Source organism: Tamandua tetradactyla, chromosome 13 (assembly GCF_023851605.1).
Source record: "Tamandua tetradactyla isolate mTamTet1 chromosome 13, mTamTet1.pri, whole genome shotgun sequence".
Taxonomy (NCBI): Eukaryota; Metazoa; Chordata; class Mammalia; order Pilosa; family Myrmecophagidae; genus Tamandua; species Tamandua tetradactyla.
In genome coordinates, this window is record NC_135339.1 from 85476294 (window position 1) to 85503499 (window position 27206).

Consider the following 27206-nt stretch of genomic DNA (forward strand, 5'->3'; position numbering starts at 1 on the left):
GGAGAACCTCGGCTCCCTCAGCTACTCCAACTCCATCAGAGGCAGAATACGGGGTCACCCTGGGCGAGTCATTGTGAGGCACAAGGTACCCCAGCTGAAGTTCACCTGCAGGGTGGGCGGCCCACCAGCTGCTGAAGTTGTTCATGGGGCCGACAGCCCAAACAAGGGCGCCAACTATGACGTGACCATATCATTCCTGGAGTCGCCCGCGTCCCGGCCTGGGGGGAGCATGGCGCCATACCACACCAGCCCAGGCAAAGAGGTCTTCCTCCAAGCCACGCTCCAGACCCCGGACCCCAACCTGATGCTGTTCGTGGACACCTGTGTGGCTTCTCCAGACCCCCATGATTTTACAACTGTCAAGTACGATCTGATCCGGCAGGGGTAAGAAGGGCGTAAGGCCTTCTCGGGTTGACTGTGCTATTCATCTGGCATTCCTTTAGGGAGCCTGGGGCTTCTCGACTGGTAGTCCAGAGTCATAGCGGTGTGCAAAAGGATCCTCACTGTGCCCCAGAGGCAGAGCTGGGGCCGTCACCATCTCTCTGATCCCAGCTGGGGACAAATAGAAACAGGCAGCCTGAACAACCGCACTTGGAGCCCCACCTCTGCTGTCCTGCCCCACTCAGTCCTGTCCAGGCCCTCCTTCCCTTCTGGTTTATGGCTCCATTAGACTCCCCATTCATGGTCCATGCCCTCAGGGCTTTGGGCCTGCACTGGGTGCTGGCAGATTAGCTCAGGCCAACTCTTAGGATACTGGTGAGATTTATTCTGGCTACTTTGATTAGCCAAGGAATTTGGCATGTTAGAGCTTTGACAGGTTGTTTGGGTTTCATGCTCCCTTGCCCCCAATACAGGCTAACCGTTTATGGGTGGTAATTGGCAACCAGCATGAAATTAAAAATCACCACTTACTCAATGGCAGCGTAGACTGTGGGAGCCATAGCTCATGAGAAGTCATGAGAATTCATGAGAATCCCCATGACATAGCATCAGTTTCCCAGAGCCAAGGAGGGGCAGGAAGCAGCACCTTCCACAGGTGATGTGAGTCACAGCTAGGGAGGCGCACAAATGTAGCACTAAACTACACTAATTCAAGAGAGGGAGAAAGCTCTTCTGCTTCAATCCTCCTTGCAGATGTGTCAGGGAGATAGGCTCAGTTTTTGTCCAGAATTTACCAACCAGCACTTTTTCTTCCACTTGCTTTGGGTTTAATTTGTACTTCTCTCTCTAGTTTCCTAAATTGGAAGCTTAAATCATGGATTTTAGATTCGTCTTCTTTTCTAATATGCTTTTAGTGTTATAAATTTCCCTCTAAGTATTGTTTGAGTTGTATTCCACAAATTTTGATAAGTTGTATTTTCATTTCATTCAAAATATTTTTAAATTTCTCTTGAGACTTCTTTGACTCATGGGTTATTTAGAAGTGTGTTTAATTTCCAAATATTTGGGAATTTTCCAGCTTTCTTTCTGTTACTGATTTCTAGTTTAATTCCATTGTGGTCTGAGAATGTATTTTGTGTGATTTAATTTAAGGTTTGCTTTGTGGCCCAGAAGGTGGCCTGTTTATCCAAGTGAACTTGAGAATCATGAGTGTTGTGCCATTGTTGAATGGAGTGGTCTGTAAATTTGGTCTAGTTGATTGATAGTACTGCTCAGATTATCGATATCTTTATTAATTTTCTGCCTAATGGATCAATTAATTACTGAAAGAAGAGTGTTGAAGTCCCTGTTCTAGTTTGCTAGCTGCCAGAATGCAATATACCAGAAGCAGAATAGCTTTTTAAAAGGGGAATTTAATAAATTGCTAGTTAATAGTTCTAAGGCCAAGAAAATGTCCCAATTAAAGCATATCGATAGAAATGTCCAATGTAAGGCATCCAGGTAGATATACCTTGGTTCAAGGCCAATGAAGTTCAGGGTTTCTCTCTCAAGTGGAAGGACACATGGTGAACACAGTCAGAGTTTCTCTCTCATCTGGAAGGGCACATGGCGAACACGGCATCATCTGCTAGCTTCTTTTCATGGCTTCCTGTTTCATGAAGCTTCCTGGGAGGCATTTTCCTTCTTCATCTGCAAAAGTTGCCAGCTGGTGGACTCTGCTTCTTGAGGCTATATGGTTCTGCTCTGCTCTCTCTGAATCTTCTTCTTCATCTCCAAAATGTTTCATCTTTTATAGGACTCCAGAAACTAATCAAGACCCATCCGAGACATGCCTCAACCTAATCCAGCTTAACAACCATTCTTGATTAAATCACATCTCCAGTGAAATGATCTGATTACAGTTTCAAACATACAATACTGAATAGGGATTAGAAGAAATGGCTGCCTTTACAAAATGGGATTAGGATTAAAACATGGCTTTTCTGGGGTGCATACATCCTCTAAACCAGCACAGTCCCCGCCTACCATGATTATGGATTATGTTTCTCCTTGCAGTTCTACATGAGGTTTTTGCCTCATGTATTTTGGCACTCTGTTGTTAGATACATCTGGAATTATGATTGTTATGTCTTTGCTCTTAATAATCTTCCTTATCTGAAGTCTGCTTTGTCTGAAATTAATATAGCTATTCCAACTTTCTTTTGATTAGTGTTAACATAGATCTCTTTCTCCATCCCCTTATTTTTAACTTGAGTTAAAGTGGATTGATGCATTTAATGCTATAGAGAGCTAGTTGGCTAGTTGTGTATTATTTTTTTTATCCACTCTGATAAATCTCTTTTAATTGATGTGTTTAGACTATTCACATTTAAAGTGATCATTGATACCATTGTATTAAAATCTACCAATTTGATAACTGTTTTCTACTTGTTACATTTGTTCTTTGGTTTTTTTCTCCTTTTTTTACTGCCTCCTCTTGTGTTAACTGAGAGTTCTATGATTCCATTTTATCTCTTCTCTTGATGTATCATTTATACTATTTTCCTTAACTTTTAATGGTTGCCCTAGGATTTACAATATACACTTTTGTTTGTTTGTTTTTGGCATGTGCAGGCTCAGGGAATCCCACATCTCTGGTATGACAGTCAAGATTCTAACATTGAGCTACCCTTGTGCTGCCTACAATATACACTTTTAAATACTCTAAGTCTACCTTTAAATAATACAACCATCACTCTTAGTATACCCTCTTGACAAAATAGAGTAGGTCTTCTAAGGACAAAAACCCTAGCTAGAATTCAATTGCCTCGTTTTGATTTTCTTGTGTTTATTTTATAGTTCCCTTCTATTTATGACCAGGAATAAAAGTTTTCCTCTCATTTGATGGTGTTCTAAATTTTCTTTTGAAAAAAAAGAATGGATAAGGGGAGACCTCCATTTGGAATGCAGAGATCTGGATGGAAGCCTGAGTCTCTTTAAGTTAATCATTTTGGCCTGGGGTTTATCTTCCCATCAGGTGCATCAAAGACAACACCTTTGTCAATCTCCACTCCCGCCACAAGAACCTGGCCCAGTTCAAGTTCAACGCCTTCAGCTTTCTCGACAGCTATGATGTGGTCTATCTGCAGTGTGAGATCGCTGTCTGCAAAGCAGATGACCACAACTCCCGCTGCTCGCAGGGCTGCGCAGGGCGGAGCAAGAGGGGCGCAGGCTCCGCAGAGGCCAAGGAACAGCAGACAGAGCATTTCCCAACAGTGGGGCCACTGGAGATCCATAGAGGAACTGGTCAGAGCACCACTCTTGTGTGATTTCCCCAGTCTTTGTATAAATCTGTTTTGAAGTTAAGGAGTAACATCTGTTTCTCTCTGTAAACTGATTAGTCTGACAGATTTTATTAGAGGCAGGTAAAATAGACAGCTAGAAGGTTTGCTTCTCTGAGGTTTATAATTAAATAATTCTTGTCTTATTACCAAACTTCTAAGGCAATCACTCTTTGCAGGCTAGAAGTGCTTCATTTTCTAATTCTTCACTATCAGATACTTGATCATTGTCTCCGAGTGTACAAAAAAAGCGGGCTTATCTCTCGCTACCACATTGCTCTTTTAGAAATTATTTTCTACTGCTAGTAAGTGTATGTCTTTATTTCTGTCCTGGTGATATGAGAATTTATTGTCAGGTTCCACCAAGAGTCTTATGAAAAATAAACTATGTGTCTGTCAGGAAGCCACTGCTCATTTTTTTTTTTTTAACTCTAATTACTGGTAGTTGAATTGAGCAGGACATTTACCCATCAAAACAGTTCCAGAGGGATCAGATTGGCCCTTGGCTTTGTTGCGTTTGAGTTACAGGTCACAATTAGAGAATCTGAAACACATCCGCAAGAACTATGCATCTCTGCTCTCTGAGCTGCCAGTGGCTCGTGTGGTCTCTCAGGCTGTTTCCCAGATCCTCAAAACATTATGAGAAACCTAAAAAGTGCATAGAAAACTTGAGAAGTATGCAAAGAAAAATGACCATATTCCCACATCTTCCCGGAAGAGGAGAGCAGTGGCCACTTTATCTATTTCCCTTTTACCTTAGCAGGACTAAGCCTATGCCAGACTCACCACCTTCTAAGTTGTCTTGAAAGAAACAGATTTGAACTGAGCTTTTTTCCTAGCTTGTCAAGAAATATTCAGCAGCACTTTTTTTTTTACTTTTATTTTTATTTATTTTTTTAAATACAAAAAAACACCAATTAAACGCAAACATTCCTATTTTGATCATTCCGTTCTACCTATATAATCAGTAATTCACAATATCATCATCTAGTTGCATATACATCATCATGATCATTTCTTAGAACATTTGCATCAATTCAGAAAGAGAAATAAAAAGCCAACAGAAAAAGAAATAAAATGAAAACAGAAAAAGAAAAATATATACATACCATACCCCTTACCCCTCCCTTTCATTGATCACTAGCATTTCAAACTAAATTTATTTTAACATTTGTTCCCCCATTATTTATTTTTATTCCATATGTTCTACTCGTCTGTTGACAAGGTGGATAAAAGGAGCATCAGACAAGGTTTTCACAATCACACAGTCACATTGTGAAAGCTGTGTTATTATACAGTCATCTTCAAGAAACGTGGCTACTGAAACACAGCTCTACATTTTCAGGCAGCTCCCTCCAGCCTCTCCATTATATCTTGAATAACAAGGTGATATCTACTTAATGCGTAAGAAAAACCTCCAGGATAAGCTCTCGACTCTGTTTGGAATCTCTCAGCCATTGACACTTAGTCTCATTTCACTCTTCCCCCTTTTGGTCGAGAAGGTTTTCTCCATCCCTTAATGGAGAAAATGAGCTGAGTCTCAGCTCGTTCTAGGATTTTCTCAATCCCTTGATGCTGAGTCTCAGTTCATTCTAGGATTTCTGTCCCACATTGCCAGGAAGGTCCACACCCCTGGGAGTCATGTCCCACATAGACAGGGGGAGGGCAGTGAGTTTGCTTGTTGTATTGGCTGGAGACAGAAGCCACATCTGAGCAACAAAAGAGGCTCTCTTGGGGGTGACTCTTAGGCCTAAATTTTAAGTAGACTTGACCTATCCTTTGTGGGGTTAAGTTTCATATGAACAAACCCCAAGAGTGGGTGCTCAGCCTATAGCTTTGGTTGTCCATACTGCTTGTGAGAATATCAAAAATTCAAGATTGAATTTTCCCCCTTTTTCACCATTCCCCGATGGGGACTTTCAGCAGCACTCTTTAATATATGTGTTCCCATCTCCAAGAATTGTTTTGATCTTTGTCAATAAATGGCCTGTACAAAATGAGACTCTGGTGTTAATTTCCAAGGAAGGAGGTCAGTGTTTGGTGGAGCCTGAGAGCCAGCTCAGAGGTGCTGAGAGATGAAATTCTGACAAGGAGACAAGGAGGGGTGTTACTCCTAAAGGGGAGTATTTTGGTTACGTCACAGCCATGCCCTTCACTGACAACTGTCTTGGTGAAAACACAATACTGATGGTTATTCTGACAAGGTTCCCTGCTTATAGGTAGTAGAAGTTGATGATACGTGGTTGCTGGTCACTTTGGTGATGACAGCATCTTTAAATCAAAAGTTAATTATTTGTTGGGTGGGCCATGGTGGCTCAGCAGGCAGAGTTCTCACCTACCATGCCAGAGACCCGGATTCGATTCCTGGTGCCTGCCCATGCCAAGAAAAAAAAAAAAGCTAATTTTGTTCCTGTGTAGTTTCATCATCAATTGCAGGAAACAATGATTTTTAGCATCTGGCATCTATTTCATGCAAGTACTCCAAATGAATTAAGGAATTTTTCCCAGTAATGGTGGGCTGCTAGAATTAGCTACACCAATCCATAGCGTGTTGAGAAAATAGGAAGATAACAGCTTCCAAAGTCTAGCATTTTATGGGTTTGAACAAATCCCTACCATAAAAAGTGTTGAAAATGAAAAGATAATTTTTAAGAGTAAATTAATTAAGGACCAAGTGAACTTCCAGATTAGTTTTTCCCTTGGTGTAGTTCAAAGAATAAGCTCTAGGAAACTGCCCTTTTCCAAAGCACCAGGTTGATTCTTAGGGTTGCTGAAACTCAAAAGCCATGGCCCTGTCACACCTATGCCCCGTGGCTCTGTCACACCCTCCTCTGTGGTTCTGTGTCAGCCACAGTGGTGGGCCTCCACACCTATGCCCTGTCGGTGCTGTCACACGCTTGCCCCATGGCTCCATCACATCTATGCAATTAACAGGGAGAAGCTGGCAACCTAGAAACACCAATGGCCACAGACAAAACAGGGCTCCCAAAAGCCTACTTTTTTTTTTAATACAAAAGACCAAGAAAGGGCAATCTAGCAAAAGAGAACACCTTTAGACAATAATCTTCCTAATCCAGCCAAGCACCATGGGAAAAACTGAGGCCCCATCTCCAAGAGTGTCAGCAATGGTCCAGTAGAGGGCCCCGACTTCCACCCTCCCAGGCGTCCCTAATCTCTTCCTCTCCCCTCACCAGGGTGGTGTCAGAGAAGGCAGAGTGGGGGGCTGGGGTTTCCATCACGTCCCCATGTCACCAGGTAAGGAGCCTGGGTTCCACCACACCAAACAATAATGAGGCAACCCTCCTTCTTTTGCTTGCAGGTGCCAGGTCTTCCATTACCCAGCCCTTCATTTTAGCCTCTCTAAAGCACTTTGTTAGGCCTGCTCCCAAATACCACCTGGGCTGGATTTTGCTTTGTGAGACAATCAGAAAGTCTTGCTCTTTTAAGAGGTGAGTGTAGTGAATCCTCACGGGAACCCTCTTCAGGATGGAGCTGCCCCTCCTGCACGGTGCTGGGAGGTTGGGGGCTGGGGCTCTCGGCTTCATGCTTTCTGGAAATTTCTCTCCTGAAACGTCCCTCCACTCAAGCCTGCTGTCTGGCCCAAGTTCAAGACCCCTCCTGATGGCAGATTAGGAGAGGTACCTAAGGCCTGAACACTTGCCTCAATGTCTGTTTCCCAGGACTCCAACCTCTGATAGTGCCTGGTGAAGAACCAGGATGCAGATTATGAAATGGGGTTTGGCAGCTGGCAAGGCGGATGCGCCATTGGTGGCAAATGGAACACGCAAAGCCCCTGAGGGCTGATGCATTCTCTCATCCCATTCTCACAATGCCCCTGGGGGGGCAGGCAGCTCTTCCTATTCCTGTTTTAAATTGTGGTGACGAAGGCAGAAGGAGATTTCACCCCAGTAACACCAGGTAAGTGACAGAACTGTAACCGAGGCCCTGACACCAGATCCATAACCTTTCATAGCTTCGCTGTAGTTTTTTCCTAAAGGAAAAAGTCTCTAATAGTAGATTGCATACTGTTAATGCAGTGGTCTATTTTAATGTTTCTTGATATTACAAAAGGGTTTTTTTTTGATTCCGGGTAATGCGGTTGTACACTCTCTAGTGAGTCAAAATATTTGACAATTCTCTTAGTATTACACTTTTGTGGCCAGTGGGCCTCTGATTACCTGTCATGCAGGCCAGCTGTGGATGCTCAGGCTGTTCTTGGGGTGGGGTGAGGGGGGTGAAGGGCCAGTGACGAGACACTTGTGTTATTTTTTTCAATACTTAATTTGATTTTCTCATTCTATTTAAATTCTTAGGTCTTTTCATATGAGACAGTTTAGAAAAGAACTTTGCAGTAGTTCAGTTTGTGAACTACTGCAAATGGATGAACAAAGAGGAAACTCGCCAGATGGCCACTTGGGGAGATACTTGAAAGGTCTACTTGATAATATTCAAAAGAGGATAGGAAAGATTTGTTTTGACTTGGAGCTGGAAATCAATCAGGCCCCGAAGAACTTACTTGTTCTGTGAGGGTAGAGATTTTATCATATCCACTGTGTATTCTCTCCAGCATTCTGCATACTCAGTGCATGCTTGTAGAATTAAGGAAATGAAAATGCCTTTGGAACATTCAGAAATGTACTTGTCTGCTGTGTCTGTACATTATAACCTGAAACTGTGCATGTTGTTAAAACAGGAAGTCGAGGTGAATTGTTCACCTAAGATAAAGAAGGCGATCTGAGGTTTGGCATGTGTAAATTTAGTTCATCTTAGGGTCTTTCATAATTTTTGTTCAGCCACAGCAGGTAGGTAAGTGTAAGTCAGAACTGGCTACTCCTTGTAGGGACAACGACTTTTGGCTTTGGGAGTTTGATGGAGTAAACTGAGGAAAAATGGTGTTTCATCTCATTAACCCAGAAACCATATGCAAGTCTTTCCATTTATAGTCAGGTTCTTGTTTCCAAGGCCCTTTTCTGACAGTTTAAAGGTGTGAAATACTGAGAGTCGGCATTTAAGCATTGTGATACAGGAATAGAGAGATTGCACTTCTCACTAACAGACCTAACTTTCAGAAATTATAACTATTATACATGTTCAAAAGATAGCATATTTGCATCTGAAAAACTAAATGCATCTAATTCTGAAGACTTTGTTTCTTTATTAAAAATAACCTTTTCCTTTTCTCAATATCTGCTTAAAATGTTTTATGTTTATCAAGGGGGTTGTTTTTAATTCATTTGCCATTTGGTGACTTCATTAGAATAAGAGCTCCCTTATATGGTTTACTCCTGTCAATCTTTCTGCAAAGGGGTTGAACTCTATGAAACACACCGCGTTCTTGGTGATGAGACAGTCTGTATATGGTTTTTATCAAGTCCTTCCTAATGCCTTCAAAACATAGTAGCTGGGAGGTGCCATTTTGTTTGGTATTCAGGAGAACTTGTGTCTCACTTGTGGCTGAACCTTTTTGGTTAATAGTCCTGCAGCTTCTGGTACGTGTACTCTGTTCTTTGATTTACAAAACGCCGCACTATGATTGTAGCCACCACCATCACATTCAAAGCAAGGACCATGAAAGAAAATAGATGCAGACTGCTGAGAGGCTGATTTTGAATTTCTTCTGGATGTACTTGATGCTGAAATCCTGTCATTGAAAACAAGATCAAAATCATTTTTAAAGAAAGCATTTCTTAGCCATATCATTGCTTGCAAATACTATGAATTTTATGCATGAATTCATTCACAGCATTGAGAACCACTATCAAATATTTGAATTAGCTCATGTATATGCTTAATTTCTAAGACAAAATGTCCTCACATTTATTTGCTTCAGACAGTTGACTTACTTAGGCTCCCTGATGTAAGCTGAAAAACTTGTGAAATTCAAACAAATAGAAATGCAAGGTCATGTATTAATGGTGGACATTCCCCATAGTTGTCAAAATACATTTATCAACAGGAAAATAGTGTTTTCCCTTGAAATGGGGAAAGGGATACTTTTCTATTACGTGACTTTCATTCACAGTTTTCAAATAACTTAAAACTAATATCTAAAGAGGTGTCATGCAAGCCTTTTAGTGAATGCGTTTATAAAGTTACTGAATTTAATTATTGTTTTGTTGCATAGAAATAATTTCCTACAAACCCAAATCATATTCCTTCATAGTCCATGCAATAATAATAAATAAAGACAGGTTTTTCATAGGATTATTTTTTGCCAAAGATAAATTCATATAAACAGTTCTTATGCAATTGTGCTTTATCCTAAAAAAAACATATCACACTCAATACATTCAGTACCAGATAGTTGGGTCACATGGGAAACGACTCATAAACTAGCTGACGTTGTCATCCCTTGAGGGTTCGCCCTCACCTCTGTCCCATGCAACATGGCAGAACTCAAGTTCCTGTCCTTTTGAACCAAGCAGGTTTGTCTGGTGTTAATATAATATTTTATCTGTTTAAAAAATAACTTTTCAAATAGGTGATTGTGTGGAATGCCACTTTCTTTTATTACTTAGTCATTGAGAGTACACTGCTTTTGATCTTTTATCTGTGTATGGTATCTAGAATCGGATATTAGGAAGTTAAAGGAAACTGTTGTCTTTAGAAAGGAAGACATACCATCAAAAGCCATAAGGATAATGAATTATGAGTGAAAAAGATGCCCTAATTGTACATGATTTGCATACTATCAACTGATGGGAAAAAGTTGATCTTACGTACTTAAAACTGACAACTAAACCTCTATTGCAAACCCCTAAACCTAAAGTAGATGTGCCTGGGAACAACTATATTTGAGCAGCATTTTAAGAGCTGTGATGTGTCCTTAAATCATGAAACAGGTTTTTTTCTTACCTGAATCTCCATTTGCACTCCGATCCCTTTTCACACGAATGGGTCCTATGACCGAATCAGTCTTCCATTTGTATGAAGAAATGTCTCGTTTTCTTCTAGAGACACAGCCTTGATTGCAGCGGGACTGGTGGTCGCTACTATCACATATCAAAACCTTACACTGGAGATAAACGGATCCCAGGCTTCTCAAGAATTTAAAGGCATTAAATTGGAATCTTCCATAGTGCCCAGATAAGGGATACAACTTACAAGTCTCATCTTGAATACATCTGAAACCGAATTTATGAACATGTTTAGAGAATGCACAGTTCATCTTTTCAACACTGAAAGGAGCTGATACAAAGTTTTCTCTGAACCACTCTTCTAAAAACAATGTGTTTTAGTTCAGAATGCAGAGCTAAGACCATCAATTTGATCTCTGAAAAACAGCAATGTTCCCTTTGAGCTCTGTAATTCCAAGTTCTTATGGATTAATTACAAAATCGATACCTATGAATTAGATTCAAGCATCTTTCTTTACACACTTGTTAATAATGTGTCAGTATGGTTGATGGTTAAAATCTATCAGTTTTAGAAAAAAAAGGAAACCTGTTTTCAAAGAAGAACTTCATACTTTTTTTTTAAAGAATGCCACATATGTTTTACTGATGACATGTTGTGCGTGTTCAAACGATGAATTAATGAATTAATCTTCTGGGTTTCTGTTGAAAATAACCTAAGTATGAAAAAACCCAAAACACAAATAGAGTCTTCTTGACAAAAAATGTTTGTTTCCAGCAGCAAATAGTGCATGAATAAACTTAAAAATTCTAGTGGACATGAGCTGTCGCTTAGGAAAGGTTTTATCTTAGATTATTTATAACTAGTACAAAGGAATTGTATTTTATAAAATGATTAAAACAAATTGAATAAAATAAATGGATATGTGCGTGAATGCTACTTCATGAAAATAATTATCTGTCCAACAGACAGGAAGACCATACAGTAGACGTACCCACTCCTGATTAGGTCATAGGTTGGAGGTGCAAAGTCCGAGGTGGGAGAAGCTGCGCAGGTGTGAAGGAATACCACCAAATTTGGATCTGAAGTGTGTAGACTGACTTGAACAAATAGAGTTTGGTTCAAATCCACGTAATATGGTGCCTCAAGTAAAGGCTTTTCAAACAAATTGGACTCAAAAAGAGCCATGCTTGTATTATATTTGCCCAATGCACTCTGATTTTGTATTATGTCATCTTTTGCAATGTACATCATCTCCACGGTGGAATTATGTTCCATTTCGCACTTCACGATTATCTGGAGATGCTTCTGACGGGTGATCACCTCGGAAGTCGAGGACGCAGCAAGAGTGATCACATTCGTGTAGGTAATCGAATGACCTTCTGCCTGTAGGACAAGAGAAAATTTTATTTTATTATTTTATTTATTTAAGTACATTAATATTTTACAGCATAGAGGGGAATAACATTTGCAGGTAAAGAAATCATTTTCTTAAATCACACAATGACAGCTTCCATGCCAGAATACTATAAACTTGAAACTTGTTTCTTTAAGAACAATTCTGGGGAAGAAAGAATTGAACATGAGATGAGAAGTTCTGCCTGGATTAGAAAGACTTGAAGATGGAATTGGACAGATTTTTTTTTGTTAGATTAAAGTTGATTTTTAATGCAAATTTACAACCCTATAAAGAATTTAAACCCTATATTTCCTTACCTCCTCCCGTAAATAGCACCACATTAGTGTGGCTGACGCAATAGGCTGTACTATGCCCCCCTCCTTGTGATTCACAATGTCATAAAGCCTGGGTGTTCATTTTTGGCAAAAAAACATGATGATGATTTACTTCTGTCCTTATTGATTCCTCTGGAGTAGCCTCCATTCTTTTCAATCCATTGTTTTTTTAAGTCCTGAGTGGAATGTTTAGGATATGCATCCTCAAGGGACCCACAGTTTGGAAATGCTTGAGATACTGAATAAGAAGTCTAGAAACTTCAGGAACAGATGATATAGAGCACATCACAAACTTGGAGGATTGTTCTACACATTTAGAATAAGGATAATGCCTTTACCTTTGTTTGTACAGGGGTAAGGAGACGATTAATAACAATGCAGTTATATTTCCACCAAATATAAGACCTAAACTTTTTCTGCACAAGTGTTATGGTAAGCTATTAAACCCACAGTATATAGATGTTCAAGCTTTCTCTAGTGACTTTTCAGGATTCTTTCATTTCTGAGCAAGATAACCACTCTCCAGTTATCCTTAAAATGAATGCAGTGATTTGGCATTTATGTGTGAATGAGTGTGTGTACATGTGTGTCTGCATATACTTATCACGTGTTATGCCACTGAGATTGGGGCTGTTTGTTAAAGCAGCTAACAAGCATTACTCTGACTACATGCAACATGTAATTGGCATTTGACAAAATCCACAGTGTTTCAGTTTACCTTTTTGACTGTACCACATCCATTAAGAGGAATAGAAAATTCCACAACATTTGATACTTTTGGTCTGCAAGTTGGATCATTTACTTGTAGGTTATTCTCATTATATTTCAGTGATTCCAGGTAAGATTTACTTATGATAACTCTCATCTTGTCAGAAGAGCAAATTAAAGATGCTGTCAAAAAAAATCAAATGTTTACATCAGCTAGAAACTCTAGTCTTGAAAAGCTCTGCATGCAGGAGAATATATAAAAGCACAAAACCTATTTTGCTCTAAACTGTAATCAGAAGCCTGACCTAGCAGAGAAGTTGATCCACTTTTACAAGGTGATCTTGTTCACTGTGGCCTTGTTGGTGGCTAAAATCCGCAAATGTGATATTTTTAATTGTGTCTTTGCAGAAGGCATTAAGGGAAATAGTTATCATTTTTTGCAGGTTACAAAATCATTAATTCCCTCTTTTATTAAACAAGGCCCAGAACTGATCCTCAAGCTTCAGATTACAAACATGTTCCAAGGTATACATGACAGGCTTGTAAACAAGTGTAGCCTTGGGTAGGCTAAGAATTAAGGCACAGTTTCTAGGTGTGCACTCTTCAGAGAGCTCAAATATATCTAAGGGGCATAAACTATAACTTACTAGTGTTGATGTTTTCTGCATAAATTGAAGTGTAGGATGCAGAAAATCCCCGGTAGGAGTTGGCATAATCTGTAGATAACACGACAGTCAAAGAGTCTGAGGAAGATTCAAAGGTGGGCTTCACGCGGCCACAGACCTGTCCAAGCAAGCCAGAGTCCGTGGTGGGGCCATCATAAACAGCAACAAAATCAAATCTGCAGTGGTCGTCTATCTCTAGGCTAGAGAATGAGGTCCATGAGTGAAAAAGCTTTTCAAACCACTTGAACTGTGTTTTCTATAATCCCAACAATCCCAAAGTTTGAGCAACTCAGGAATTTTCCTTACAATCATAGCTCAAATTTATGATGATAAGCCTGGGGCTTTGCCAGACCCTGGCATGTTCAGAATCATCAGAGAAATTGTCAGCTTGGTTCAATGCAGTAGTGTTTCCTTTGAAAAGGGCCCCTCTGTAGGGTGTGCATTGACTGCTTTTCTTCCCTTGGCACCCCAATTGCCAGTTGGGATGGCTACCTTTGCTCAAACAGGAGAGGTGGACCCTATACTTACAAAACCTCCTTGAAGTCTAATTTTATCTTGTAACCTTTCTCCACTTGTATATGCCACACGCAATAGGCCAACTCAGGATGTGCCTTTGGGTAGTTGGGGCTGGTGAAGACACCTTGAGAAGCATCCAGGAAACCGCCACAATCTGGAATATCTGAAAGGGATGTGAGCATGACCAAAAGGAGGATGAAGATAGAGACGGCTTAGGTTTCTTGAAGATGACTCTATAGTGCTGTAGCTTTTACAGTGTGACTAGGAATGTGAAAACCTTGTGTCTGATGCTCTTTTTATCTAGGGTATGGGCAGGTGAGTAAAACATATGGATACAGATAAACAAATATGGGGGGACAAAGGTTAAAGTAAATGAAGTAGATTCTAGTGGTCAATGAGAGAGAGGGGTAAGAGGTATGATATGTATGAGTTTTTTTCCTTTTTCTTTTTTATTTCTTTTCCTGGAGTGATGCAAGTGTTAAAAAAAAAGATCATGTTGATGAATATAAACTATGCAATGATATTGTGAGCCACTGATTGTACACCATGTATAGAATGCTGGTATGCCAAGAAGGTTTGTATGTTTGCTTGTTATGGTTTTACAATAAAAATATTAAAAAAAAAAAAAAGAAAAGAAAAGAAGAAGGTAAAGACGGCTTTTAATTTCTGTGCCATATGTCCAGATAAACCCATCTCCCCTTTAAAGGTTACTCCATCTCCCTCTTTCGCCTGGGTGACATATTGAGATTTTGATCCTTCTTTATCACTGATTTTATGCCCATTAGGTGCAGAGCAGAGAGTGAAACTTCATGCTGTTGCCAAATGGATCGGTCCCTTCAGTAGAGACCCTCCGCCATCTGCACCGAGCCACTCCAGTTCTTAGAAATACTCTCAGAACTGGCGTTTGAGGCTTGTCCTCATTCAGCTGCACATTTACTTTCCAGTCTCATCAACAGCTATCATTGTTGACCTGCGGCTCCAGCCTGTTCTCTCTTACACTGTGTCTCCTCGGGGCTGTTGGATCCAGCAGGAGTGATTCTTCCCTCACTAACTTCCTCCCTCCCTATCCAAGCCATTGTTCAAAGCTCAGCTCTGACAAAACCTTCCTGAAGCTTCCCTTGGTCCCTCCCCTCCTCTGCTGGAAGCCAAGAAGCACCTGGATAAATGAAATGTGGAAAAACAGCCTTGAAGGCTTTTTTCAGAGTGATGTAACATGGCTTACATTGGCTAAATCACAGGACGCAAGTAGGGGCTAGAGATGAGACTTGAAAAGCTAGCCTGGGCCAGCTGGGGCAAACCTTGACTGATCCACTCCGCATATTTGCTGGCTAAGGAAACAGTGGAGAGCCAAATCCGAGGTTTAAGCAGGAAAATGACATAAGCAGATCTATGTCTTGGCAAGAAAACCAGAGTGAAGCTTTGCTCATGAATTCACCTGAAGGAGTTCTTGGCATTGTGCTTTGCTGGCAATAGAATTTAGGTGCTGAAAGTGCTAAGAAGCATGTAAGTGAAGCCCCTGGCTGCCTGACAGTCTCATTGCAGATGGAAAGGAAGCAATTCTCAGCATTTGCTCCCCAGACGATCTTATCTGTCAGAAATACCTGGGAAACTCTTACATGTGAAGGTTCTAGAGTCCAGACCCAGAGCTAATGACTCAGATGAGAGGGAGGAGTAGTCCCTGAATGAACATTTCAAAGAATTCAGGGTTTCAATAAACAGGTTGACATTGGAGAGTCTCGGCTTTGGACTCCAACACAATCCACCTCAGTATGGGGCCATCTCAGCAGACCCATCTACCATATCTGGGAGCTTGTTCAAAAGGCAAATTCATGGACTCCATCTCAGAGCACCTATATCAGAATCTCCTTGGTGGGTCCCAAGAATCTGGAATTTAACAAGCTCTGCAGGTGATACTTAGGCACCCTCAAGTTAGAGAACCACTGCTCTAATAGATAGAGAAATCTCTGAAGGAAGAGCCTCAGAATCAAGATTTCATAAGCTGGGCAGGTGAATGGGCAACCTGTGCTTACAAGAGATGGGCCCAAAGGATGTATAAGTGAGAACTTACAGATTCCAGGAGAGAAGAAGTAGTAAAAGATAAAGGCAGTCCTCTGAATTTTTGCAGAGTCAGTGACTATTTGGAACGTCAGTGTATTGAATGACGATTCAAATACAGGAACGTAGTCATTTTTACTGCAGACTCTGCCTAGCAGAGGCCCACCAGTAGAGGATCCATCAAAGACTTTAATATATTCATTTTCGCAGCTTCCATCTGGATCGAGCCTGTGAGAAAGAAGACACCAGTGGCTGGGAAAGAGCTGCTAGCAAAGGGGGTTTCTCCAGGTAAATTCAACTGTTCACACTGGCATCACAATTTACAAAGTGGTGACATCTGTCCTCACTGCAAACTCTCCAAGATCAACCATCACCATCACCACTACTCTCAAGGTCAAATCACACATCAGCCAGAAACTGGCTCAGGAAACTAACTGCTTTGCTAGCATTGTGTGACAAGTAAACTGGGGAGAAGGGCATAGAACCCAGGACCTTGTTCCTTGTCCCTGTTTCCATCTCTCCTGTCCCCCACCTCCATGGGGCCCTTTGGTGTAAGACCTTCTTCCAAGTGAGAAGTGACCCCCTTTGACATTTGAGGTCCAAGGTTGTTGAAAATGGAGGTAACTCTATGGCCACAGCTCTTAAAATAAAGCCAAAATTACATCACCCCAGCTGCCCCTCCCATTCTTCACATCTCTGCTTTGTCCTTAAAGACAGCCCCATCTGTGCAATGTACAGGGCAGCCCAGAATTTTAGTTTTCTGTTCATTTTGACAGAGTCTCTCTAGTTATCTGAAGAATGCATTTGTAAGATGCCTTAGAAGTAAATTACAAAGAGCAGACAAACCTGAATCCTCCTTCCTCCTTAGTCACTTTCACCTGCTGCATAACTGTAGATGTGATTTATCCTTCTTGACCTCAGTTTTGTGTTCTGTAAAATGGGGGTAACACAGCCTACTCAGCCTACTCTATCTCTTGTGTAAGGTTTGTAATGTTCTGAACGTGAAGCACCTTGCACAGACCTGGCTCACAGGAGGTATCCAGTAAATGTTAAGTGGTCACTTTCCCTTCCCCTGAACTTCCCATGCTTCTGTTCTCTTTCCCTCTTTACATGGCAGAATAGTGTGTACATTTCTTAACAGCTCTCAGGAAATTTGAAAGTCCCTTCATGTTTCTGTGAGGCCCGAAGGGAAGCCAAGTCTACCTCGAATGCTGCAGGACCATGGTTCTACACTGTGGCGACTGGACCTGCAGCAGCGGCATCACCTGAGAACTTGTTACCAATGCAGATTCCCCAGCCCACACCTCCAGAATCAGGACTCTGGGGGTGGAGCCCAGGAATTGTGCTTTAACAAGGCCCCAGGTGCACACTCTGCATGCTTATAGAACCAGTTGCTTGAATTTGGTCTCTCTCCCACTTTTATCAGGGTGGGGCCTTGGGCACCTGAAGTGCCTTCTCTGGGCTTCCAGATCTATTCATTGGAGGTCAGACTGTGTCTCCCCCAGAGGGTTGTTGAGAGGATTACCTGGGGCGGTTCCCATGAAGCCCTAAGAGAGTCCTTGTGGTGCTGTGCCAAGTTCTCAGCTTGGCTCACACCAGGACCACTTGGGCACTAAAAAATCATGATGCCTGGGTCCCACCCCAGACAATTGTGGTCTGAGTGTAGGGGGTACAGCCTGGGAATCTGGGTTTCTGGAAGTTTCCCCACTGATTCTAATGCCCAATAAAGCTTGGAACCATTAGTTTCGCGTCTGAAGGCCCAGAATCTGGAACTAGACTGGCTGGGTACTGATCCTCCTTACTGCATTTCCCAGCTGTGTGACATCAGGCAAGTTCTCAACCTCCCTGGACCTCTTTCCCCTCTCAGGACCTCTTTGAACCAGTGCAGACCACACAGGAGACACCAACTGTTAGCATCGTCCTCCCGATTGCAGTTGTTACCTGTAGGAGCAGCTGGATTCCATCCACAGAGACGCCCCAGAGACTTCCTCCACCCTCCTTAGGGGACCAGAGCCTTTACTTACTGGAAGTGGGAAAAGATAATTCTGATGCTTTTGTTTTCTGGTCTTTCTATTGTCCAGGTGCAGTTCTCATTGGAATTGAGTTGCAGGATCATGGCTTTGTGGGCCTCGCCCAAGTTGGCACCTCCCAGGCTGGCCCTGCAGCTTGATTTTCCTGGTAGAGAATGTAGGTGGCACTGAGGAGAGCCAGCACCCCAACCCCTAGTGCCTGGGAGTCTCCCTCCCACATGTGATAGCCATGTAAGCATGCTGCCATGATGAACGGCATTAGCTCCCCACAGTGGAAAGCACCAGCAATTGATTTCTACTTCTTGGAGTCGTTGGGAAGAAAGTTTTTGTGATTTCTTATATAGAGTTCATAAAAGAGTAAAGCATATATTGGGCCCTGAGGATAAATGATTTTTAAAAGGAGCTTTATTTTTAGAATATATAAAGAACTCTTATAGCTCAATAAAAAAAAAACTAAAATTGGGCAGAGGATGAAAACAGACATTTCTCCAATGAAGATATACAAATGGTCAATAAGCACGTGGAAAGATGCTCACCATCATCAGCCAGTGGTGAAATGCAAATCAAAACCACAAAGAAATACCACCTTTCACATGCTAGGATGGCTCTACTTAAGAGAGAAATACTAAATGTTGGTGAGGATGTAAAGAAATAGGGACCCTCATAAACTGCTGCTGGTGGGAATGTAAAATGATGTAACTGCTTTGAAAAACAGTCTGGCCGTTCCTCAAAAGACTAAACATAGAGTTACCTTATGATCCAGCCAATTCCATTTCTAAGTCAGATAGACAAGGAAAACAAAACACATGTTCACAAAATCCTTCTGCACAAACTTTTATGCGGCATTATTCAAAACAGTTAAAAAATGGAAGCAACCCAAATGTTCATCAACTAATGAATGGTTAAGTAAAATGTTGTATATTTATAAAATGGAATATCATTCAGCCATAAGAGGAAACGAAGTACTGCCATAACATGGATGAACTTAAAAACATTATGCTAAGTGAAAGAAGTCGGTCCCCAAAATCACATATGATTCCATTTACATTAAATTTATATAGAACAGGCAAATCTACAGAGACAAAAAGTAGATTAATGATTATCTAGGGCTGGGGCATTAGAGATAAATGGGAATGGCTCCTAATGGATACAGGATTTCTTTTTAGGGTGATGAAAATTTCTAAAATTAATTGTGATGGTTGTAGACTTTGTGAATATACTAAATTGGTAAATTGGATGCATGTGAATTATGTCTCAAGAGAACTGAAATTTGAAAAGAAGCTTTAGTTGAATGGAAATGAAAAAAATGCTTCATAATGGAACCTGACTAAAGATTAATTACTCCGCTTAACAAGGAGGTAAGTTTTAATTTTTTCCTCATCTGTGGCTGATGAGTGATAGTCTTACAATAATTTTTTTATTTTTCTCCAACAAAAACCATTATTATTGTTTACTAGTGAAAAATCAGAAGCAAAGACAAAGAAGAAGTAAAACCCAGTTATCTCATCCACCCAGGAAAATCATTGTGCAATTAACTTGCTGTAAACACTCCCAGACCCTATTCCTTTCTCTTCTTTCTTCTTCCAGGTTTTTTAAGTGTGTGAATGTATATATAAACATAATCACACTGTATACATCTCAGAGTTTTATCTCTTAATGTAGATGACAGACATCAGTCTCATTTTTTTTAAATGCCACATAGTATTCCTTTGTATGGATTTATCATAATTTACATAATAATGGAATTATATTGTTCATATGTAAATATGCATAACTACAAGTACATATCTTCACATGTTTTTATGATTATTTCCTAAAGATAAATTCTTAGATGTGAAAATACCCGGTAAAATAAATACCCATGTGCTTTTTATGTTTTTATATATATATTGTCATATGGTCCTAAATAGAATGCATACTAATTCAATATCCCACCAAAAGCATATAAGAGCAAATTTTTATCTATACTGGTGATGGCAGTGGATAGTAAAACTTTTAAATTTCTGGAAGGGGCTCCTGGAAAGAACGTCTTCCCTGCTTTCGATTGTAAAACCTGGTTCAATTTTCTCACCTTCAGATTCAGTTGAATTCAGCTCTGCCAAACATGATGATATTAAAAGGGCCAGTAGGATGAGCCTTCTTAGTACCTCCATTTTTGTAGGTCGTTGGGAATTCTTGAGGACCAGCAGGCTTTTATATCTCTCTGTGTATCATAATTATCTGGTTTCATAAGCTACCCAGTGGCCTCAGGGGAATGTGCCAACCAGAGTAACGCAAGGAGAAGATTTATGTGAGAAGGTAGCAGCTGTGTGGCTGGTTTATTATCAGCAATCCCCAGTGAGTGAGTGACACACACACACACACACACACACACATTCACACACTCCTTCTGGAAGGTTTACTGGCACTACCAGAATTAGCACTCTTCATATTCATGGAGTAAGCTCATGGAACCAACTTGGAGCTATACCTTTGCCCCTGGTGTGTTCAGGTCTAATGGAATGGCATCGCTGACTTGTCCAGCCTTCACTGCTCTTCTCCAGCAATGAAATTTTGTGGGGTTTCAAAGGATCTGCTGAGTGAAAGGGGTTGGTGGCATATAAACAAACTCTGGGCCAGCTGGGTCACTCAGATGCTGTGCCAGGGTGCTGACCCTGATGGGGACAGAAGAATTAGCACAGGAAAAAGAAGTAAAAAACAAAAAACAAAAAAACCCACAGATTCAGGGTCACCACCAGGAGTTTCAACCCTGGGAGAGCCAGACAGTCTGAAGCAGGTGAACCGAAGTCCCTCAGGCACTCTGTTGTACAGGTGAGAGAAGGGAACCCTGGTGTACAAGGCGAGGTGAGGAAGGGCACGTGTGTGTATGTGCTGGGCTACCCTCTCCGCCATTCATTCCATAAATATTCACTAGTTAATGGCTCCATAGCCACGGAATATATGAGGTTTCTGAGAGACACAGCCCTGCCCTTAGGGAATTTGTATTCTAAGTGGGGAAGACAAACAACAATAAATGAACAATCTAAGTAGTGAGAGATGATGTGATCTAATTGGTTGATGGGTTAGAAAGTGATGACTGTGGAGGTGAGAGTACAATGTTAGGGTAGCCAGGGAATGCATCTTGAGAAGGAATTTGGGCAAAGACAGATAAAAGGAGGCACTCCTCTGTTATCTAAGGTTGGAGGAGGTACATTTTTGGAAGAGAAAAGGCAAGTGCAAAGGCCCTGGGGCAGGAACCAGCTGGGCATACCTGTAAATAAGGGAAGGCAAGCCAGTATGGTTGGCTGTCAGCGAAGGGCAGAAAGCTGGGAGATGAGGATGGAAAAGTTAAGGCAGGGAATGGTCAGAAAAAGGGTTTGGAGATTCCTCCAAACAGGAGAATGGCAACTAATTTTTAAGACCTCTCCCAACAGTGCTGTGGAGAACAAAGGTGAGTGTAAACTGGATCTTCTCTGTGGAAACCCTCCCTGTGTTCCTTCAGCCCTTCCACATTGTTCTGACTGTCCTGCCACCTCACTGGGCTGTAGGCCACTGGGGGAGGGCATGGTCCTAGCTAGTGGCCCAGGGGAATCAATTCCTCCTGCAGCAGGTGTATGGCCCCATGCCCAATGCCTCCGTGGCAAGGTCAGCACCTGGGGCCCGGGAAGCTGTCCTCACAAAGAGCCTGAAAAATTACCAAGTCACTTGGTCAGCTCCACTCAGCTCCTGTCTAGCTCAGAGTCCTCAAGGCTGGGAGTCCTGGCCTAGTGGGAGTCAGGTGTATGGGCCGGGCACCATCTGATGAGGAAGGGCCGCTCATCCTCAGCCTGTACCACAGATACCCTGCTTGCCTCCCAGGCTTCCTTACCAACCAACCCCCTCACCTCTCTTCTAGACAGTGATCTAATGGACCATCACCATTGAACCTAACAGCTTACTGGTCACATATCTGGGAGGTCTGGCAGTGTGGAAAGAACCCTGGGTTATCAGGAGAGAAATGTGGTTCTGTCACAGCAATTTACTGCAGAATTACAGGGTGCTGGGCTCAGGGCTCAGAGCTCATGGCATCAGCAAATGTCATGCCACTCCACCCTCATTCACACTCACAGGGACCTACACCAGGCTCCCTTATTTTGCCAAGTGCCCATCCTGTGACTAAAGCCTGGCTCAGGTGGCTGTAAACACCCTGTACCTGCAAAATTCCAAACCAAGGCCTCAGCAAGGCGATGCTTTCTTTCTGAAAACTGGCATTCTAGGGATGTGCCAGCAATCCCTGGTCCTGAGCTCCTCTATCACACAGCAATGCACACGTTGGCCTCTCCTGGACTCTCCCTTCTCCTCTAGGTTCCATTGACTTTCAGCTTCTTGTTTCCTGTGGCTTCCTCTCTGTGTCTGAATTTCATTCTGTTTATAAAGGACTCGAGGTACAGGACTAAGATCCATCATGACTGAGCTGGGCCATACCTTAACTGGGTCCCGCACATAGAAGTGGATTAAGATTAAGAACATGTTTTTCTGGGGTACAGAGCTCCAAACCACCACACATGCTCCAAAGGACTTTCACCAGGCTCCCTTATTTTGCCAAGTGCCTGTGACTAACAGTGACTCGGGCGGTTGTAAACACCCTGATACCTGTAAAATCGCATCTCTGGTGGCAGAGAGCAGCCCAGAACCGGGACCATGCCAGCCTGGATATGTCTCCCTTTCTTGGCCCAGGCCCATCTCTGCTTTTTCTCTGGGATTTTCTCTGCTTTGCTTCTGGGATTCTCATTTTTACCCTCAGATTCTTTCACAGCTGATAACCTTGCATTGGCCCTGGCAATTGCCCTGAAAAGAGAGTTGTCCCCAAAGAGTAGAGTTCCCTAATTAAAACCCACACTCTCTGAGCCAAGAGCACCTGAGAGTCTGGAAGAAATAAGGGCCTGGATGGACAGTGGGCCCTCAGCATGGACTGAGGGTTGAGAGTGTTTCTGAGTCTTCTGTATCATCCGAACTAAAGATACCATTTTCTCAGAATTTCAAGGAGAGGATTCAACGTCATATATTCTAAGCAGATTTTTCACTAGGTAAAAGCTTTGCTTCATTCAAAGACATCATGTTTTCCTTTTTGCCTAAGCTGCTAGAAAGCCTCCTCTGAGTTTTCAAACACTTGTTTTGTCACCCCAGGCGTCTTAACCAACGATGTCCCCGCTTGTTTAACTATTTACATGCCCTCTTTTTGTTTTTTACTCTAATTCTGCTCCTATAGCAATATAATATTGAAGTTTTGTACCTCAAGTTCCAGATGGATAATATACAATTTTAAGTAAAGGATATATATACTAACAAAAAATATATATACCATAGGAAAAATGGATTATTTTCATATTGCACATTTATTCAAAAGTATATAAAAATAGGGCGGGCCACGGTGGCTCAGCAGGTAAGAATGCTTGCCTGCCATGCCCGAGGACCCGGGTTCGATTCCTGGTGCCTGCCCATGTAGAAAAATAAATAAATAAATAAGTATATAAAAATAATATTTATATGGTACATTTAATGTAAGCAATATAGAATAATAAAGACATTGTACTAACAGTGAAGAACTATTGTTCCTGAAGATTTTTGTGCCCATCATTCCTAATTCAGAGTCCCTCATTTTTGTAACAGAAGCAAGGTGGGAGAGAGTCAAAATTTCTGTATATCCTACACTCTTCGCATAACTTGAGGGGGTCGGAAGTCACACAGGTGTTGATTCTGGCCTGGGGGGAGCGGTCTAGATTGCTATTTGCTGACAACGGAGCAGGAGGTCCCTTTCCAGCTCTTAAGAAAAGACAAACACAAAGCATCAGATTAGAGTTTATCTTCTAAATCTGTTTAACAAGTTGCAAGTTATCTTAGAAGTTCAGGGCTGGAGCCCATCAAATATGTGACACAGAGGCTCTCTCAGCCCCTGTCCTAAATCCTTCTGTAACCCCTTCCTCTCCTAATACTGCTATAACTGTAAAATCAGGCTACAGCAAATAAGGAGGAATTGGAAGCATGGGTCACCCAGCTGGTCGCTGCAGGCTGTCAAGGTACAGGGCATTTCGGGAAGGGGCTGCAGTAGGCCGAGCCTTAGGCTCGCAGATTTACCCTCTACTCACAAGTTTTACTTCCCTAGAACGTGAGTATGGAATGCTTCCAACTATCCATCTTTGAAGTTTCCCGTCCTCAAATTTTAGCTCTTGTCTTATATCCTCTTGCCAGGTGTCCTCCTGTATCCTCACCGAGCTTAGCTTTCCCCCAGGCTGACAGGTTCACCTCACTGTTCCCAGGGCACCAGCAATGAATGAGAGAACACCTCGAGAGCCCCCTAATTCAGGCTAGAGGCCATCGATACAGCCTGTCATCTGAGTGAATACAAGGCAGAGACTTATTCATGTAGGATCCTCTGTAGAGTCTTGTCTCCAGGACAGAGGGAGGGCCCAGCCAATGTGCTGAACTCTGGGTCATAAATTCAAGGAATCAAAGTGATGGCAAAGCAGCCCAACTCATGCTGCTGCGAGGCTGAGAGCATTCTATTCATGAGCTCACAACCCTGGACAGAAGGGAAAAAAGCCAAGATTCTAAACTAACCTGGTCTTCGCCTTTTCAAACCCACCTGCTGTTCTTGACCTTACCTAGGGTTTGACTACAGGGCAAGGCATGGCCCTGTCCCAGCAGAGTGCCCAGTTGTCCCATTTGGGAGGCACTATTCACTAGTACCCACAGTAACTCACTTCATTGCGTTGGAGAGTTTGACGTGAAGGGAGATGACAAGAGGGAGCAGCACGAGCATGGCAGCCAGGACAGTGCCCAAAATGGCAATCAAAATAATCATCTTGTTGTCAAGAGCGTTGCATTTGTCTAGGCAGAAAAGTGCAGGCAAGCTGTGAACGCAGCCTCCCCACCACCAAGCCCATTAGCTACCTCTGTGTGGTTCCTCCAGTGGGGGAAGAACAACCCCAAACTGCAGACCCTTATGCACACAAACCACCAGGGAGTCTTTCCAAGGAGGCGGGGCCCTAAGCTAGCCCAGGGATGGGGCAAAGGGCTTATGTGTGCATGAACAAGGACTGAAATACTATATCCAGGAAAATGAAAGCCAGAAGAGAGAAAATGGGAGGAACTGGCAAATCTTCACCCAAATTGACAAATCTTCACATGGAGTGGTTTGCAGCTATAAAGAAGAACACAGGCCTGCACATGAGCAGATGGCTTTCCTCTAACCCCTGGGCCTCCTGAAATACTGTGAGAGTCAGTGCTGACCCCTCACTGAACATCAGGTTTAAAAATCCCACCTGGAAATAGCTAAGGGAATGACTGTTTTCAACATGTTGTGCCCTATGAGGCCAAAAATACGCAACTCCATTTTTGGAACTGGTATGTATTTTAAGAAAAAAGTGTTCAATTCTCCCACTGATAACAGGGTTTATCATCTCAGGGTTTAAGGAGATTCTAGAGAGCTGCCAGGCAGAGCCTTTCCCCCCCAGGCTCAGAGTCAGGGAGTGACCTGCCCAGACCAGGAGCCAGCTTCTCCAGAGGGCCTTGTCCCTCATCCCGTCTTTATTCTAGACAGCACACCTCCCCTGCCATTTTCCTTCCCAAATCCTAAAGCCTCCCAGGAAGTCTCATTTGTCTGGAACATGCGATTTGTTTCCTCTAACACTCAGAGACTAGGGAAAGGTGAGTCGGGGGAGAAGAATCAGAGCACACTCACCACACTGTGCGTGTACAGCGCTGACCAGCTCATGTCCAGGTGTGTGTAACTCTTCTTCAGAGTCAACTGCCTCCTCCTCAGAGTCAAGAGATTCATCATCATCATCACTGGAAGATGGCTGAGAGTAAAACAAAATTACAATGAAAATAACCTTTAGGGAAATGGACATCATAACAGGAATTTCTCAAACCCTTAATTTGAGAAAGAAGGTTCTAATTATCCCAGTTAGGAATAATTAAGAGCCAAGTTTGACGAGGTCACTGGTAGAAGCATAGTCCTCTGCCATGTCTGGCAGAATGAACAGCCCCTGTCCAGAAACCAGCTAGGACACAGGCTGTGTGACATCAGCTCTCAGAACATTGGCTCTGCTGCTGGGAATTCTGAATTCTATTCCATGTTCAGGAATATTTTAGCACTGATGGAAATACAAATGTCCAAATGATATTTTATATCACTTAATTCTGTCTCATCTATTCAAGTTTTGTTTCTCAAGGAGAATCTCTGAGGGTTTGACGATGAAAGCAAGTTTGAATTTTCAAAAACAAAAAAAATAAGACATTAAACTGGGGGGAGAAAAATATCTAAAAACATTCTTATACCTAAAAGTTCAGTTATAGAAGATTGGTTAGAATTTATGTTTCAGTCACACAATGAAATACTATGTAGGCATTTAACAGCATTCAGGTACAGGCTCATTGACATCGGAAGATTATCACAATTTATCATGAAGTTCAAAGGATAACAAAAAGCCTAATGAACAGGATACCTGTTCTAGTCAGGTTTTTTATTTTTTTTTATTTCCAAGGTATTCTTACCCAACAAAATCAGTTCCATTAAGCAAGGGAATTATTCTAGCTGTGAAGAACCACTCCTTGCTGCTCTGGCCAAACCCTGGATGTGGTCAAGAACAAGAAGATGCCAGCAGAAGTGGCAAAGTAAGGAACTCCAAAGAAAGGGCCTCTCCTCCATAAAAGCAATGAAAACACTGGCAAAAAAAAGAGTTGTCAGAATGAATGTCTTCAGAACTCTGTAAATTAACTAAAGGCTTGCAGCAACCCAGAAGCATTTGTTCAAGATAACAACTGAATCTCAGAACAGTAAGCTTTGTGGCATGTTAACTTGCCCTAGTCCCATCCCACTCGCTTATGTCACCTATGGTAACTTGGAAAAATAACATAGTTGTAAATAATAAAGAAGAAAATAAGAAAATAAAATTCCCAGGGAAACCACCAGAGGGAGCAGA

The 27206-nt window shown here is 42.0% G+C and overlaps 3 protein-coding genes across 3 annotated transcripts in view; 1 reads left to right on the plus strand and 2 right to left on the minus strand.

The window, feature by feature from the left end:
* Positions 1 to 4094, plus strand: part of LOC143653434 (scavenger receptor cysteine-rich domain-containing protein DMBT1-like) — a 90811-nt gene extending 86717 nt beyond the window's left edge. Inside the window, exons 61-62 of the mRNA XM_077124464.1 lie at positions 2 to 384; positions 3398 to 4094. Of these exons, the coding sequence (XP_076980579.1) occupies positions 2 to 384; positions 3398 to 3689 (675 nt within the window). The 3' untranslated portion in view covers positions 3690 to 4094. The remainder of the gene's footprint in view (position 1; positions 385 to 3397) is intronic.
* Positions 4095 to 8623: 4529 nt separating this feature from the next.
* Positions 8624 to 20480, minus strand: CUZD1 (CUB and zona pellucida like domains 1). Its single transcript, XM_077126310.1, has 9 exons — positions 20336 to 20480; positions 18259 to 18409; positions 16248 to 16462; positions 14192 to 14342; positions 13646 to 13863; positions 13009 to 13181; positions 11551 to 11942; positions 10557 to 10825; positions 8624 to 9342 (listed from the first exon to the last, which is right to left on the minus strand). Exons 1-9 carry the CDS (start codon positions 20415 to 20417, stop codon positions 9170 to 9172), a joined length of 1824 nt encoding a protein of 607 aa, XP_076982425.1. The 5' UTR covers positions 20418 to 20480; the 3' UTR covers positions 8624 to 9169.
* A 3279-nt stretch (positions 20481 to 23759) lies between these two features.
* On the minus strand, positions 23760 to 26312 carry LOC143653275 (protein FAM24B-like). Its single transcript, XM_077124432.1, has 3 exons — positions 25964 to 26312; positions 24984 to 25110; positions 23760 to 24045 (listed from the first exon to the last, which is right to left on the minus strand). The coding sequence occupies exons 1-3, from the start codon at positions 26133 to 26135 to the stop codon at positions 23868 to 23870; spliced, it is 477 nt and encodes a 158-aa protein (XP_076980547.1). The 5' UTR covers positions 26136 to 26312; the 3' UTR covers positions 23760 to 23867.
* Between the last annotated feature and the right edge of the window lie 894 nt (positions 26313 to 27206).

Bases quoted from the DNA above. Each gene is read 5' to 3' on its own strand.
- CUZD1 (XM_077126310.1), bottom strand. From the start codon at position 20,417: ATGGAGGTACTAAGAAGGCTCATCCTACTGGCCCTTTTAATATCATCA. The intron at 13,864-14,191 runs GTAAGTATAGGG...CTCATTCTCTAG, and splicing joins TTAGACTTCAAGGAGGTTTT to CCTAGAGATAGACGACCACT. The intron at 9,343-10,556 runs GTAAGAAAAAAA...TTTCAATGACAG, and splicing joins GAGTGCAAATGGAGATTCAG to GATTTCAGCATCAAGTACAT.
- LOC143653275 (XM_077124432.1), bottom strand. From the start codon at position 26,135: ATGATGTCCATTTCCCTAAAGGTTATTTTCATTGTAATTTTGTTTTAC. The intron at 25,111-25,963 runs GTGAGTGTGCTC...TTTTCTGCCTAG, and splicing joins CGCTGTACACGCACAGTGTG to ACAAATGCAACGCTCTTGAC. The intron at 24,046-24,983 runs GTGAGTTACTGT...TCTTTTCTTAAG, and splicing joins AAACTCTCCAACGCAATGAA to AGCTGGAAAGGGACCTCCTG.